This window comes from Gallinula chloropus (assembly GCF_964237585.1).
Source record: "Gallinula chloropus genome assembly, chromosome: 1".
Taxonomy (NCBI): Eukaryota; Metazoa; Chordata; class Aves; order Gruiformes; family Rallidae; genus Gallinula; species Gallinula chloropus.
Window position 1 is genome coordinate 99,860,716 of NC_140085.1, and position 16,744 is coordinate 99,877,459.

Consider the following 16,744-nt stretch of genomic DNA (forward strand, 5'->3'; position numbering starts at 1 on the left):
CCTTCTGAGAATTCCCCTGTGAACTGTTGCATCTTGACACTCAGGGTCAAGCCCTGCCCAAATGGTACCATGAGGATACTCCGGCTCAGCAACGATGAGCTGTTTTCATCCAGAAGAGAGCAAGCAGCTCCCAAATACAGCACAGTAATTTCAAAGCTACAGAGCCTCAGACCTGCCAAGTTTAAAGGCTCACAAAAGCAAGATCTGGGAATTGTGTGGAGGTGAGAGGTGTCTTGTATCCAGAAACTAGCAACGGGACAGGTGCTTTGCAAAGGCTGGGGCACTTGATTGAACTTGTCTGCAATGCTGTAAAGAAACAGTTCATGTACTCCCCCCACGTGCCTATTAAAAATAGAGGGGAAACTCCTGCTGGTTTTCCTTCTCTTGGTTGTTCTAGCTACCCATGCCTACACATAGAAGGGCCTGGATAGTCAACACAGTGGTTGTAGTGAGGTGTTTCTCAAGAAAGCCTTGCTGCCTGTCTGGATCAGAAGCTTGCTCAGGGTCCTTCTCTGGTGCTTTGCTCCAAGGAACCTTGGGGCTGCCTAGAGCTCCATGAGCGTTAAAGCAAACGGCTATCACGAATAAAAAAGCCCCACCCTAATCATAGTGGGCAACAGGGATCACTGTGTGGTTGCTGGAGTTCAGTGGTGTGGTTTAAGTGCATCACAAGTGCAGGTGCATCTACGTCATCTCCAGCAACGCCATGGCTGCCTCTGTCAGTATAGCAGCTGTTGCTGGGCCCGGGGGGAGACAGGCAGCAGAGAGCAGCCTCTGCAGACATGCAGACGAGGAGCTGTGTCCTTCACAACAGAATTACAGGAAACATCTGTAGACACAAGGAATTAGAAGTGGCGAATATGTTATCTGCTTTCTCTTCCAGAGAGTGAGTAAATTGAGAGTAAAATGAGATGATCGTTGTTGTAGCCTCCCCTCTGAGAAGTCCCTCCCTTTGCTGTTGTCTCAGTTCTGTTAGCAAAGTGGGTACAACGCTCATGTTACATAGCTTCGTTTTTCATGCTGGACAGTCGGTGCCAATGCCAGCTTTCTCCACATCTTCCAAAAGACATCTCACCAGAGTAACTGCACGCAGTCTCAGTTTAACTGGACTAGGTGGGACTGCTGCTGCTGCTGCCCTCACAGCCCCCTGGGCCCATAGCGGGGAAAGCAGCCTCCTGTTCGCCACAGTGGAGTTTGTTAGTAACACATCCCAACATCAGCAGTCCGGCCTGGAAAGGCCCTTATATAGGAAGGGTATGCCAGCCACCTCGCACTAGTCTCAACACTGAATTTATGGCAAGTTGTTCTTTCCCTCGCGCCACGGTATGTAGCTCTGGGGAGCGCCTGGCCTGTGCTTGCAAAGCACAGCCCGATGAGATCAGCAAAACCACCAAATATCACTGTGAAAGGTACAAGTGAGAGTCTCCCTTTCAGTAATGACAATATTTGGCAATGGCCTAGGGCCTACACGTTCCCAGCGCTGCCCGGGGACAATTCATTACTCGAACCTTGCCTCAGACCTCCATGGTTGGGAGCCTTGGCTGAGGGGACAATGTGCAAACTTGTGCATTTTAGCGTGTATGCTGCTACTGCTGCATTCCCCTCAGGATCAGTCCCTGGGGGAAGGCAGGGGTATTTCTGTCAGGAAAGCACTCAGGCCACCAGGCCAGTGCGTGTGCTCCCCTCTCCCCTGGGAACCTCGACTCCTTGGCCACGTGTTGGCACAGCTCCAGCAGGCAGACTGGCCAGCGCTCACTCTCGCCTTGCCCTAAAAATCCTCATGCTAGGCAGACCAAAGAGTTGGAAACCCACCCCACTCCCCCCTCCCCGAAAACGGAACGGAGCCCAGGCTGCTGACTTCCTGAGCAAGTATCTTATCACGTCTGTCAAAGGCTGCCAGGAGTGGTTGGATCAAGCGCCATCATTACCAAAAGAGGCAGCGAACTGCAGCACCTGGTCCCTGCCGGGCAGCGTGCCGCTGCAGCACGCATGTAACCTCAGCCCGTCCCCTGCCGAGACGCACGCGGCTCTTGGCTCTGCTGTACCCTGGGCAGGATAAGGCATCTGACTGCTCAGCCACGACTTGCAGCTCAGAGGAGGAGGTGGCAGGCTATTTAAAGTGTAAATCAGTTATTTTGCCTGTACACAGAGAGTTTTGGGGGTCCTTAATTGCGGTGATGGCAGAAGCCTCACACATCACGTGGGTGTCACCATTTCCTTTGCTGTGAGAAGTACTTTATGTGAGGTGCCTGGTCCTGTTTGCCTGTGGTCACTGTGCTCAGAGTATTTGTCTTGTGAAAGGAGTGCAGAGATGAGGATGTGGCGCAGGGGGAGTGTAACAGGGAAATGCCTAATTGCTAATGCCAGGTTGGTCTGGGCAGCAGACCACCCATGGACAGCTCAGGCAGGGCAATCCCAGGCTCATACAGAGCCAGCATCCCAGACACTGGTTGTATTTTAATATCAAGCAGGCAGATGCTTAGTGAAGTGAAGGCAATGGTTGCAAGGGTTATTTCCAGGCTGAGGATGTGGATTAGAGTGTTTCAGTTCTGCATTAGACCTGTAGTTGATCTAGGACACAACAACTTCCCCTCGGCTACTCAAAATCCAGGAGAGAATATTACTCTGGGGCTTTCCCTGTTTCACCTTGACAGCCAGTCCTCTGTGCCACACTGGTTCTCCATAAGGCAAGTGTCAGGATGGCTAGATTGAGATGCAGAGTAGCCTAAAGAAACCTGTAGCAAGGGATCTGAGGCCCACAGTGAGTGTTGCACAACTTCTCATGGTGTCATCAAAATGGATGTTGGGCTCACACCAAAGAGACCTTTAGCACAGTTACATCTCTGTGTGGACATGCACCCAGACCAGGTATCTGCATTTCACCTCTCTATCCCTGAGAGGAAGCCATCTGGATTTTGCATGGTAGGGGGTACTTCGAGCACACATTAACTGAAATGCCCTGTTCCCACAAAACTGTTTGTAAGTGAGTCCAAAGGAAGCCCATGAAAGACTGACTGCCTCCCAGTGAACACTTTTGAATGGGATTTCAGTCTGGTTTCTAAAGATTTTTTTTTTCTAATATCCAGCATGATTCCAAGGATGTCTTAAGACATTTTACTAGCAAAACAACAGACTTCACGTCTCAGTCATGTGCATCCTCTGTTTGTACAGCTTACCCTTCCTGCCTGCAGCTGCAGGGCTGTCCCCCAACCATTGTCTAAGCACAGCAACCTGCATAGGCTCAGCAAGTGGACTCTGACAACGGTTTCCCTAGAGCACTAAGTCAACAGTGTAAGAGGAAGGAGAAGCTCAAAGATGTTGAAAGTAGTAACAATAGAACAACTGAAAAGAGATTTAGTGCCAGAAGACAGAATATTCAAGAGGAAAGGCTGAAAAGATACTGGAAGAGCAAAGTGACTGCTGTTGTGGTGAGGAGGCTGGGATGAGAGTCAGCAAGGTGAAATAATAGGCTGTTAAGTGCCAGGGAGACCTGAGGCTACACGGGAGAGTGGCTGTTCCACACACAGTAAGAAGAGATTGTCACCATCAAGATCACTAGTGTTTTAAGATAAGTGACAAGATTTGCTTGCAGAGAGTGAAGGGGAGAGGGTAGGAAGAGTAGATGGGGAGGTAAAAATCTACATTGCCAGGCAAGCCTGTTGCCTACCAGCAAGATGACTGGCTTGGCTGCCAGAGCGGGGAAAAGAGATAAGCCTCAAATCAATTCAAGAAGAAACAGCCTCAGCCTTTCCTGTAAACGGGCCATGCGTGTGTAATAGCCTCATTACAAGCCCAACACAGCTGCCTGTAGACAGGCCAGGCAGCCAACGTGGAAATAATTCCAGGCAGCAGGAAGAGGCTTGTGGATAAAGTCAGTATCTGGCTGAATGCAGCCGTACCTCGGCGCACCAGTGGAGAAACAATGAAAGGTGCTGGGGCTGCGCCGCGCAAGCAGCGTGGCAGCCCTTGGCAGCCCTTCCCTGGAGCTGCTCCTTGCAAGAGGGTTTTACTCTCACCGGGATAGCACGACTCCAGAAACTCATCCCTGCTGGGGTTTAGGCCCAGACATACCACACAGGAGGGTTTCTCCCTTTGGAGCGTCTCCATTCAAGACATCCTGTGCCGTGATGAGGGCGAGATACGCTGAGGCTGAGGTGTTTCAGGTAGCAGAGCTTCAAGATGAGAAGGAATGCAGCAAGGGTCAGAGGCTGATGGTTTACTGTTTGGCTGCCCTAGGTGGCAACGTATTTCACACCATTAACTCAGCCCAATGGTGCCCTGCAAAATGGAGCTGAGCCACCAGCAACCTTAAGCACCGAGATACAACGATGTGGCTAGTTTAACGAACTTCTGTGCAATTACTAAGTTTGGCTATGCTAGAAGGGGTAGGTTAATGTGCCTCCTCCCTTTATGATGTCCTGGGAACTCAGTGTCCTCCCATTTCCTTTGAGTTTTAAAAATACTGGCTGCATTTATCTGGAACAAACAGCTTCAAAAAAAGTCTCTCTCTTTTTTTTTTTTCTTCTTCTCATTATAGGGAGCATTTGGCCTTAAAAGTATAATGCTGATGTTGCAGAGCTCTCCCCTTGGTCCAAGTGAACACCAGTGACACATCTGCAGGCTTTTTTCCATCAAGTTTACGATAACTCTGTTTTGGGGGAAATACTTTTTGCCTCTAAAACATAAATGCTGCCAGTGAGCCAGAACCCTGCAGCAGATACACTGAGTGTTCCTGTTACTCAAGATTATGAAAATTTGGATCGGGAAGCTGAAAACAAAGTCCCTTCCTCTGAAATGCCCTGTCAAATACAGCCCTCAGTTCCTCTCTTGAAGAAGACCACAATGAAAGAAGCTAGCAGGCATCAGGATTTCCAGGTCAGATACCTGAGTGCCAATGCACCGATTTCATAAATAATTTAAGATCCTCACTCCCTTTCAAGCAGCACCACTTTTAATTTCTTCAGACTTAACGCTCCTTAGATGAACACCTTCAGAGCACTCAGCTTAGCTCAGGAAGACCTGTTTTTTCTGGTGTGTCAGGCAGGGTGTATAGTCCCATCATTAACTAACTCCTCCTCTCTGTCTGATGGGACTCCTCTAGCAACAAATGCTGCCTGAAAACCTGGTTGATACAACCAGACATGAGCTACTGCAGATATCTAAAATACAGTTAATTATGTGAGAGGAATGTGGGGGAAAGAAAGGAGTCAGCTCTCAGAAATTATCCTTTGTAGGTTAGGTAAGTCACTGAGGTTGTGTTGTTTTATGAATCCAGACACTCCAGATGTGGACTAGCCCCTTTGGAGCCAAGGACTAACCTCTATCCCTGCTGGAGTGATGCTGATGTCTTAATCTACAGCTGACAACAGCTGTTACCAGGACAGCAGTCTGGCTGGACTGGAGCATATCACTTCCCATGAGTCCTTAGAAGCTCCTACAACCGGTATCTGGAATTCATCCGTGAGATACTCACACTACTGGCAACTGCCTCCATGGGTGGAGAGGTGAGATGCTAGTGCTGAAGAAGAGAAGTGATGGCCACGGTGAGATGTAGCCACTGTTTGCACCAGCCACTTGTCCAGAGCTCTATTCCTGGTTGGAGTTTTCCCCGGGATCCTTCTCAGCTTCCCAATGTTTCCCTCTCAGACGTCTGTTTTTCTTAATGGTCTGGGAACTGTACACAGCCTGTCAACTTTCCCCAAATTAATTGATGTCTCTCTGTGTGCACTTCCAGGCCTTGTTCTGGGGAGCGCTCACTGCTCTAGAAGGATGAGGGGTGAGCTAATGGAGGAACAACCAGCAAAACCCCCCAGGCTGCCCGCGGGGAGAGGGCGAGCAGCACGGTCTGTGGGGCAAGTGTGTCTGATCTCGTGTCAGCTGTCTGCTTGACTAAGGCACGGGGTGGAGAGGTGGCCAGAGAGGCTGGGCATGTGTGCCTGCTTCTTGGGAGTGAGGAGCAAAGTGCATGAGCCACGGTTATCATTTGGCATGGGCCTCTGCAACGGGCAGCTTTCCTCGTTTAAAAGGTGCCTGGCAGTAAATGATTGTTTTAAACCACCCGTGTCACAGTGTTGCTGTAAGTGACCTGTGTGGCCCTGTAGCTGTTGGCACGATGTGAGGCTGCGCCCCGCTCTCGCCTGCACACGCGGAGATGCCCGGGCAGCTGCTGGGAAGGGAACGGGTGAGCAAAAGGAGCAACCCCTGTGCTAGGAAATGGCTCGGCTTGATGAATCCCCTTTTAGCTGCTCTTCAGGTTCGCTTCCCCCTTGCTTGCCTCAGGTGGGGTGAGGAAAACAGCCCTGCTTTTTGCAGAGGTCTGAAATAAGATGGACTTCAACAGGAGGAGGAGGCTCAGATGGAAGGAACTGCTCTTGGACCGACCCTGGTTCAAGAGGATGAAGTTTAAGCAGGTGCATGTGCAGTCTGTGTTAATTACCTAATCTGAAGCTATTCAGAAGGTCAAATTAGAAACTGAAGTCACTGAACTGTCAGAGCAGGGACACAGAGTGTGTGAGAAGCAGGGACAATTGAAAAGGCTTTGGTTAAATGCTTTAAGCAGCCTGTGATACCTCCCCACTTAAACCCAACACTGGAGACAGTCTAGTTGTGGCAGCACAGGGATTCTACTCCTCTTAATCTATCATGCTGGGAACAGAGAATCAGAAGGGTAGATGAGCCTCCACAGGGCACCCAGCTGCTCCAGCTTCCAGGACTCATCAGTCAGGACTGTGCTATCTTTGTAACACTTTGCTATTAAATTAGGGCTCCACTGGACACGGGCAGGTCAGAGGAGGAGGTTCATACTTATCTGAGCCAGGAATTCAGTCTATAAAGATACGCAGGTGTGGGGTGGAGGAAAGTGATAGTAAGCACTCAGCTAGCAGGCAGCTTGAGGTGTGAATGCTAAACTATATCCACAGAGATGTCTTTCTAGCTGGACTCTGAGGGGCTCAGCAGCCCCAGGGCCACTGAGGATCCAGGTTTGCGAGCTGCTTCCTCAGCAGCTGCCTGCCCTTCGGCACCGTCCGGAGTCTTCAGTTTGCAAGACCCCTGGAAACCAGGCCCTACGATGGGCAAATGGATCCAGGCAGCTGTAATTAGCTGTTCTGTTTGGAAGCACCTATCTGGATTTTCATCCCAGTCTGATTCAGCTCTAACGATGCAGTAGAGATTTAGTGATAAGGAAAAACGCACACAAGCGATCCCTGAGCTGCAGCTTAGCCTTTTGACATTGATTTTATTCTATGAACTGTGAAAGATAATTATACCTGTGTCTGGGTTAACTTGCTTACAAAATTCTCCCAAGAACCCTGTGAAGGAGAAACCCAAATGTTTGCAAAGAGCTGGGAAACACCCTGCCTGCATCAGTGCTCTGTTGTTTTCCCTGGTGGATGATTCAAACTCTTACATGTCCTTTCTGTGGCAAGAAGGGGGCCTCGGTGCCTCCAACCTCAATGTCTCTCCAGGTTAAAGTTGGGCCACCGGAACCAGGTGTCCAGGAAGCGCAGGCTTGGCACCTGCACACCACTTGGTCTGTGAGGAAATGGGCGTGAGGAAGCTCTGGCCAGCGTGTCACTCAATTCAGGGACATTAAAATGAAAGGTGTTGAGAAGAAAAACTCTGTTCAACTTGCAGGAGAATGATCCAGCAGCTTCTGAGGTGCCGAGCAGAAGCAGAAGAAATAAAACATGGCAGTTCCATTAGCTGATAGCTTTTTCTTTACTGCAGGCTACGAAAAGAAAAGGCTTCCAGCTTTGACCTTTGAGAACCCACAGACTGAACTGGTGCCTGCTACAAAGGCTCAGAGAGCTACTGTGGGTGATGCAGGTTTCAATTTGCTGCTCAGGGTGTGAAGCTGCTGCAGGAGAGTGGACCCTGTGAGATTGGACAAGCCCTGAAGGACCTGGCATGGAGAGTATCACTGGTGGGTCACCCACATCAGGCACTTGAGATCAGAACTGGTGCCAGTGCCAAGCACGGGGGACTGGGGCGGGAGGGCAGAGTCAAGGAAGGTGACTCCTGAGGTCCTCAGTGCATACAAAGGAGCAGGAGGAGAGGGGCCAAGACAAAATCACTGGGGGGCTGTGGGCAAAGGCTTCTCGAGCTGTACAGAGCAGGACTCGATATTACATGAGATTGGAAGTCCTGATATGAGTGGAAAAGACAACACCACATTGAGCTGGGAAATGAAAGAGCAGCTGCTAAGACTGTTTCCTTTCTGTATTGGTTACCTGTCTGACCTTTATGTCTCCTGTCACCTCACACTACAGCAATCCATCCCTTTTCTTCCACGGCATCCTCCTTACAGGCACCTGCTGCCTGGAGGACTGGCGTACATGCCTGTGTGTGTGTGTGTGTGTGTGTGTGTGTGTGTGTGTGTGTGTGTGTGTGTGTGCACAGACAGCCCCTCTGCTTCTAGTGGGAATGAGTACCTTGAAGCTGGGAATGAAAACACTGGGATTTTACGGAGGGACAGCTTTGACAACTCTGTGCACTTCAAAAAGACTAAGTGGGAAACCAAACTGTACTGCACACATTTCACAAGTTAAACTCGCTCGCTGCAGGGCCCGAGGGGTGACATTCCAAGGAAATCTGGCACATGAGCTCAAGTGTGTGTATGTGACAAGGGAGGAGTTAAGTGGACCTGTTTCGTCTGGGCTTACATCAGGGGAACACGGCACTCAGGTATTTCAAGATGATTGACTTCAATAACCCAAAACTGCTGTCACAGGACATGGTTTCAGAGGATAAAGAAAACCATTCTTAAAACAGGAAGAAAGAATACCAAGAACATTGATTTTGCGTTTTACTCAGGGAAGAAAAGAAAGTTCTCAGGCTCCCACAGATTTGATGCCAGTTTATTTTGACCAAAGTTTCCCAGAGGCAGAAGTTTGCAGGGCTTGAGCAATGTGGTGTAGCAGGAAGGAATTACAAATGATTTGGGGTCCTGAAGCTGAACAGCCATGAGCTTCTGCTTGCAGGTCCACCCGTGGAAGGACTGCAGAAGAAGTATGAGTCTGTCCCTCCAGTGGGCCCATCAGGACTACTGCTTGAATGCAATAGAGGGCTAGTCCCACCGGTACCTTTCGAATGCTCTGTCCAGCCTATTTCTGAATCTCTCACGGGAACAAGGTTTCCATTACATTGGGTGTCCACTGCACTGTTCCAAACCCTGCTCCAAACCTTGCTGCTAGAAGTCCTTCCTGTTATCTGGTGGGATGGACATCTTCCCTTTAATCGGACCCCATCACTTCTGTTTTCTCTGTGTAACAACTTTTAGGCTACTGCCCTCTGTCTGACTGCAAAACCACACTGACTTGTTTAACTCCATTCTTCTGAGTCAGCTTTCCCTTGCCTTTGCATTTCTGTGTCCTTCCCTGAATAAGTTGTTGGTCTGCACCCTTTAGGCAGCAAAGTTCTCCAGAGCACATGCACGTGTTAATTCTCTGTGCTTGAAAGGCTGTGAACTTTTTTAGCCTGGAGAAGAGGAGGCTGAGGGGAGACCTCATCACTGCCTGAAAAGAGGTTGTAGAGAGGTGGGCAATGGTCTCTTCACCCAAGCAACAGGTGATAGGACAAGGGGAAATGGCACAAAGCTGCACCAGGGCAGGTTCAGATTAGATGTTAGGAAAAAATTCTTCACTGAAAGAGTTGTCAGGGCCTGGAACAGGCTGCTCAGGGAGGAGGTTGAGTCACCTTCCCTCGATGTGTTTAAAAAAAGGGTAGATGAGGTACTTAGGGATATGGTTTAGCATAGGACAGGTACAGTGGGACTTGATGATCTTAAAGGTCTTTTCCAATCTTGTAATTCTGTGATTCTGTGATTCTGTGAGCAGTATATTCCTTGCCTCAAGAAGCAGCATGTTGCTTGGTCCAGTGACAGAGCATGAGGGAAAGGCACACTGTATTATGAAGTACTTTGAGGTGCTCAGAAAAGCCCCACTGCATTCCATAGCCACCCACCTGTACAAAAGCACAGTCTGAGCTGGAGTTTGATCACGCTGAGAGCACGCATTTGAGAAGCCTGGAGATGAACAGCGGCTTTGTTGAAACTGGCAGGGGTAAATCAATATCCTTTCCAGACTGGCCACTGCTCATCCGTGCTGACCAAAGCCCTGTGCACATCTCATTACAAAGGGCCAACAGGTTCATTTGCTTGAAGGCAAACCCAAGCTTACTGCCTTGCAGCCTCTTCTGTGGGGTTTTGAGCTTTTAAAATGGGGTGCTGAAGAACAAAAGAAAACAGGCACGCATCTATATCAGCTGCCAATCTGTCAAGGGAGGTCTGGGTCTTTGCTTTTGCAAGTGATGTGCTCGTATCTGGCAAGAATTTGGCCTGATGTCTTTTCTTCATGTCTAACAGGTAAAGACCTCACTTGTCACTAATGGGACAGCTAAGCCTCATCCTTGCCAGTGCATTACTGGGACCCATATGCTGCTGACAAGGTATCATAAAGTTATACCTCAGATGGGAGGTTAATGTAAAAGCGTTTCTGGCAACAGGCTCATAGCTGGGTGTGCTGTGGCTTGGATGAAGCGAGACTTAAACCTGTGCCTGCACCAGACTCCCTAAGAACTAAATGCCCCATGCCTCTGAGAACAGCTTAGGTGCAAAGCAACCCTGCAGTGAGGGTGTAATAGCAACTTCCCCTTACGCAACACGTCTCCTGCCTCTAGACCAAATTCATTCTTATGCACCCTGTGCTGCAAACTGCTAAAGGCATGTAACTGTCTCTAAGTCACCAAGGCGAGCTCTGTCTCTGCAGTATTGCAGCACTGACGGTAGCAAGGAGGCTTCACTAGTAAAACAGTTATTTTGCGAGTTGGTGCTCTGGGAAAAGGAGCGTCCACCTCTCCACAACCTGTCACACAGCGACGTGGAAACAGGAAGACCACCCCTCGTTTGTGAGAGCTTGGTCATTTCCATGATGAAAGCCAGCAGGGTTCCCTAGCAGCGCCTATCGATAAAGCGAGGCTGACATTTTCCCCTGTTCTTCAGATAAGCAGGTCCTGGGAATGTATGAGAGAAGGTATGCATAGTATGCTGCTCAACAGTAACACGTCCTGCCAGTTAAGACTGTGGAACACAGGAAAGAAGGCTTTTCCACAACGCTGTCACCGTGACCTGGAATGTTCAGATGCCCAAAGGTTAGACCAAGGAGAGAGGGAGTGGAGGGTCTGAGAAGGTTCATCCCTTCTCCAGTGACACAGGAAAAGCTTTAATTCTGGAAACCATTTACTCTAGGGTCTCTGCTTGGTAAAAGTAAGGGTCACAGCACCACCCATGGGGTTTAGTTTTGTTCCTAACTGTCCTTCAAGTGTGTGTGAGGGCTTCATCCAGTTGCTGGCATGTGGAAGTCTGTCGAACCTGATCCCTACCAGGATCCTCTGCTGTAAACATGCTATTTACTGTCAGGTGGGTCTTAAATCTGCCCAGACCCTAGGAGTAAAATGGGGTCATACAGTACACCTCCTAGTATATTTAAATACTCTTCCCTTTCCCTAGACAGGCACTCTGTGTGAATGTCTTTGGGAAGAAGCACTGAGAACAAGCACATCTGAGGTTACAAAGTTCTGTTAAACGAAAAGGGTGGAAATGGAACGCTTCAACTTGGACAGAAGCCAAGCAGCAGAGCTTCCTGAGAAAGGGAAATTGTTTCCTGGCACAGCTAGCCATGGCGTAATGCCTCTCCTTAATCTTGGCTCCACAGCTGCGAGGGTGGGCAGAGACCTGGCTCAGCCCAGCTCACCTCTGAGGGGCTCACTGTCTGGCTGCTCCGAGGACCATAATGGTCCCACAGGAGTTTCAGCTCCTCATGTGCACAGTATCAAGTACCCTTTCCCCCATCCCCTCCACTTCAGTGCTCTTGGGTGCCATGACATATCCTTGGTGCAGTTTTCCTAGGGATAGAGTAAGTACCTCTGCTAAGAGGTAGCTGCCCTGTAGGCTGGGCAAGGCTGTCACTTCCTGCGGCGCCCAGAAGGATGCGGCACTTGGGATTTCTAGACCGGGCATTGTGCCCAGTGTTGGCTTCTGACCTCTCCTGTTGAGGGAGAGGACATGTTTGAACACTCAGAGGTTTCAGCAGACTCCTGCTGAGATGGGAAACAGAGGACTTGGAGGAATTTTCTCCATGCTGCTCGGCTGCTTGCTAGAGGAGCGGGGCAGGACCCAGGGCATCCTTACCTGACACACAACGGGGCTTTACAGACAATAGCAGTGGCACCATCCCTCCCCTCACATCCCAGATGAGGGCATTGCAGAGCCTGAGGCTGGAGCCATGCCCAGTAGGTTGCCCAGAAAGGAAGTGGCACAGGGAACAGAGAACTCCTCTCAGCCCTTTTCCTGGAAAAGCCTTCCCTCTCCTGAGCTGGTGTAGCCACAGGCAAAACAAAGAGCCAGCTAGTTGCAGAAAAGAGACACAGGATGAAGATGTCACAGAAAGGAATGAAATCTGTTGGTAAGCACAAAGGAGAGGGGAGCCTTCCCAAAATAAACCTGGTTGCCACACCTTTGTGGCTTAGGGAACCCATTGTAGTGCAGGGAGCCACCAAAATGCAACTCAGCCTTGGATTGCTTCCCCTGGCTGTGTGAGTAAAGTTCAAATGTCTCCATTCTCCCAAGCTCCTACAGAGAGCCTGGGAATAGGAATTCCACGGCTGCTGTGGAATATGGGCTGCAGAAAGCCACAAGCACTTTCCGTGGATGCCTTAACTCACAACATCTGCAGCAAGGTTTGGTACAGCTATGGGAATGAGACAGCTTGAGACCAGCTCTGAAGATGCACACTGACAAAGGAACACAATTATTGCTGAACCTTTTTGTACCCTGAGTGCAAAGAAGATCTAGCAGTTGTTTATTTACAAGTGGCTTAGCTTGCATCAGTGCCAACTTTACACATTTTTGATATGATCTCCTCATGTTAACAGCTCCTGCTACAAGCTTCATAATTTCAAGTTCCTTTCATCAGTTCTAACACTGGAAAGAAAACTCATGGTCAAATAATCTATCTCGCATCAAGAAGGTGGGTCTTCACAAAAATAAACCTGTGAAGATCAGCAGACTCTCCAAATTACATGAACTGCAAGGACTGGGTTTTGCTGCCTGACAGAAGAATGACTAAGACAGCAGGTACCAGCCCCTCAGGAACAGCAAAACCACACTAACCACTCGAAGAACGCAATCCCAAATACCTTGCTTCTGTGGGTTTTTCCAAAAATAGGGTCTTCATGCCAGAGGCATGATGGAAATCAGCTGTGAGGTCAGCCCTCTGCTCTTTCCCCCCTAATGCTGGTAACCCTCATGTGTCCCACTAGAGCAAAGAGCTTGCCCAGGATGCCAGCAGGAAAGCAGGGAGCAGCTCTGCCCACCACTGATGAAGCAAATGGGGAAATGACAGAACTTCTTGTTCCTGTTGCCTGGGGCCATTAAATCTGTTTTTTAAAGCAAAAGGCTGCAGCGATTCTCTGGGTGCTGCTCACGCTGCATGCGAAAAGGTTTCAGGAAGAAGCAGAGCAGAGAGTTGGCAGGTGGGGACTCAAGTCTCTGCTCTTGACACTATTTTGGTCTAACATCTTCTTACTTTTGGGACATTAAGCACCTTTGTGCAGGGTTGGGGCAGGAAGGGAAGACCAAGTGCACTACTTAAAGAAAATGTCTTGGGAGTTGAGATATTTTGTAAAATAAGAATAAACGTGGCAATCTACAGATCATCAGAAGACAAAGTAACATGGGGAGAGAGTGGGAAATGGGGACAAAGGGACAGAACCAAGAGCCAAAAAGCCTTAGGTTAAGTACTTGAGCGAGGCTTCCTGAGCGTCAGACCTGCTGTACATGTCACACGTCTGCCAGGAGGAAATGGCAGGTCTGTTCCTCTCTACACTGCAACACCGCTGGGGCAGGCGGTAGAAAATACTTCAGGGGTGCAGAGGTGTGGGAGGGGAGTATCCTCAGCACAACAAAGTATCTGCTTCAGCCCTCACTTGGTCTTTGCTCCGTATGTGGCTCCCTGTGCACTGTAGTTAGCTTAAGATCTCAACTCCCCTTCCCCTCTGAGACACCGCAGGATACTACACGGCAAAAAAAGAATAAAAGGAGTGTTACAAACAGTTACTGAGCTGGGCCCTGCCAAGCCTGAAACCCTCACAGAGCTGTGTGCTTGCCGTGCCCCATGGAGCCTACGCTGAACTGGTTTGGCCCTTCTCCATGCCCAAATCCACTTAGAGAGTGTGTTGAGGACGCTTCTTGCAGTGAGGCTGCCTGATCTTTACCCTTGCCTCTGGGGTAGGCCAGCACAGATAACAAGGGCTGCGGTGTTGGCACCTGGGCGTTATCAGAACATCTGGGCACTATCAGAACATCTGGGTGTTATCAGAACTGCCCAGCTGTGCTATGCGTTGGAAATCTTCTAAGGGAAATCGTGGTGGTGCCCCAAGCACACCATTCCCTGGCTTTCTTGCGTGTCCCCTGCTGTTGGGGCTGCACTCACCCAGGAAAAAGCTTCTCTGGGAGGACAGTATTAAGTGTTTAGCAAGAGCTGTGTTTAGCTGAGAGAAATACCATAAGTCCTCTTTCATCATCTGAGGTTTTGCCAATGTTGTAATCGCCTTCCTATCTCCTGTGCCTCTCCTAAAAATAAATAGTTTTATTTTTCCTCTGCCACTTAAAAACCCAAAAAGCTAATGAATCCGGTCTGACACGAGGGAGGCAAGCTCCATCACTCCTATTTCATATGAGCAGGAAAAGAGGCAAGGAGAGGTCAACTGCCCTGTCTGAGAGGGTGCTACACAGGAGAAGGCTTGGACTTAAACGCCAGGGAAGCCCTGTCCACCAGCTATGTGCCCACCCAGAGACAACAGCTCTGGCTCTCCTGAATCCCAGGATGCAGGGCATGGGGGAAAAAAGCACGGGAAACCCTCTGAGGGTGTGGTACTCATTTACCTCACCAAAAGACTGGTTTTCAGGTCCACCTCCCTGAACCAAAATACTCTATCGATAATGAAAGCGAGACTGCCCAATCCACGTGGAATTTGGGGGTGACACGCACACCACACTTAAGGTCCAAATCACAGCTGCTGCTGCACAGGCTGGCTAGGAAGAAACTCCAAGGAGCCCACTAATCCTGTACAGTTTGTTCGCTCTCCTTACACCCCCAACGTTACTGAAGTTTTAAAAACTCCTTTCGAAATGATGCCTTTTAGAATGCAAGCCTCCTCCTCACCCCCAGAGACAAACCCAGTAAATGGCAGTCCTTCCTCGTTCCCCTTTCATAGACGTAATTTCTCCCCGCACCATCCCCCTACTTCCCAAGTCGGGACTAAATCCCGCAAAGTATTCTGAGGTGTGTGGCAGGGGCTGGCGTGCGGGGGAAGAGGGATTTATTCCGAGCTGCCCTGAGTGAGAAATGGCTCTGCAAGGTGGAGCGAAGGCAGAGCGAGGAGCCAGTCACAAGCGAGTGGAAATAAAAAGTTTCCTTTACCTCCATATCCCGCAAGAGAGAGGTGTCCTCAGGGCGGTCCTGCTTCCCCACCCCTTTCCCTCTGAGCTGTGGGGAAACTTCAGCCCAGCCAGAGCAAAATCCCGCTGCTGCGGAGGGTATGTAGTATCCGAGCTCCGGCTCAGCTCGCACACTGGCGGAGCCCAGCCAGTGGCCCTGCACTACGAACAAGGAAGAAGGGCGGGTGGGTGAGAGGAAGGGAGGGAGGGGAGAGGAGGGGGAGGCAAAGCAATCAGGGTTTAAATTTAGACGCAAATCTAAACAGATACACTGTCCTTCCCGGAGCACTGGGCTCATGAGACAACAAGGAGCAGACTCTGCTGCTGTGCCCAAAACTTCAGGACACTACTCATGCTTTTTGCCCCTTGCTTTCTTCCTCCCCGTCGTATTTTCTGTCACCGTATCTTCATTTATTTCCCTCCCCTGCCCTGTTTCACCTCTGTTTCCCTCCGTGGCTGCCTGGATCTCTCCCATGCCCACGTTTCCCTCTCCGAGCGCAGGATCTCTGCCTTGCTGTTTATTTGCGAGGAGGATCCTTTTTCCCCTCTGACTTGCAGCTTCCCTTCTCTCTTCCTTCACACTTCTATGCAGCTTCAATCCGCAGCGGGCAGGCAGCCTTTGGCGTGGCAGGAGAGGAGCAGGGCAAGAGCGATTGTTGTGTTTGAACAGAATCTAAGGCACCACAGTGTCTCCTGGGGACCACGGTACTGCTGATTCTGCAACAAGGGATTGGGGCTCCACTGCAAAGGGCGCTGCAGAAATGGGGGCGCAAGCAGAGGGACCCCACGCAAGGTGCCACTGGGTAGCTGTAAAGCAGGACTAGCTCCTTCCACCCTGAGCTTGTGCCTCACGCTGCCGGGTCAGACGGTGCGGGATGTTCTTCTCTCCCTCCGATGGAGATTAGAAGCTCCCGTGGCGGCAGAAAAATTCAGATTGGAGAAAAATAAGCCTGAGGAATGTTTTGCTAGGGTTTCCCTTTCCACTCAGATTGCGGTGTTGTTAATGAGACATCTCTTTTAGCAACTGTTTGCATATGCTCCTTCTCAAGAATTTCAGTCCCCACCTCTTGAGAGCAGGGTGGTGCAGCGGAATTTGGAAACACTCCCTTTGTCTTCTGCTTAACTTCCTGGCCTCGCATGCCACTGCAAAGTGACACAATGTCATGTCCTCATTTTGGGATGATACCTTGGGGCAGAAGAGGGTTAAAGCATCCTTTTGGAAAGGGGATGCATAGTTTTCCTTCACAG

At 49.8% G+C, this 16,744-nt stretch overlaps 1 protein-coding gene across 1 annotated transcript in view; it reads right to left on the bottom strand.

Moving 5' to 3' along the window:
* Positions 1-15,616, bottom strand: part of RCSD1 (RCSD domain containing 1) — a 35,152-nt gene extending 19,536 nt beyond the window's left edge. Inside the window, exon 1 of the mRNA XM_084263257.1 lies at positions 15,480-15,616. Within this exon, the coding sequence (XP_084119383.1) occupies positions 15,480-15,485 (6 nt within the window). The 5' untranslated portion in view covers positions 15,486-15,616. The remainder of the gene's footprint in view (positions 1-15,479) is intronic.
* Between the last annotated feature and the right edge of the window lie 1,128 nt (positions 15,617-16,744).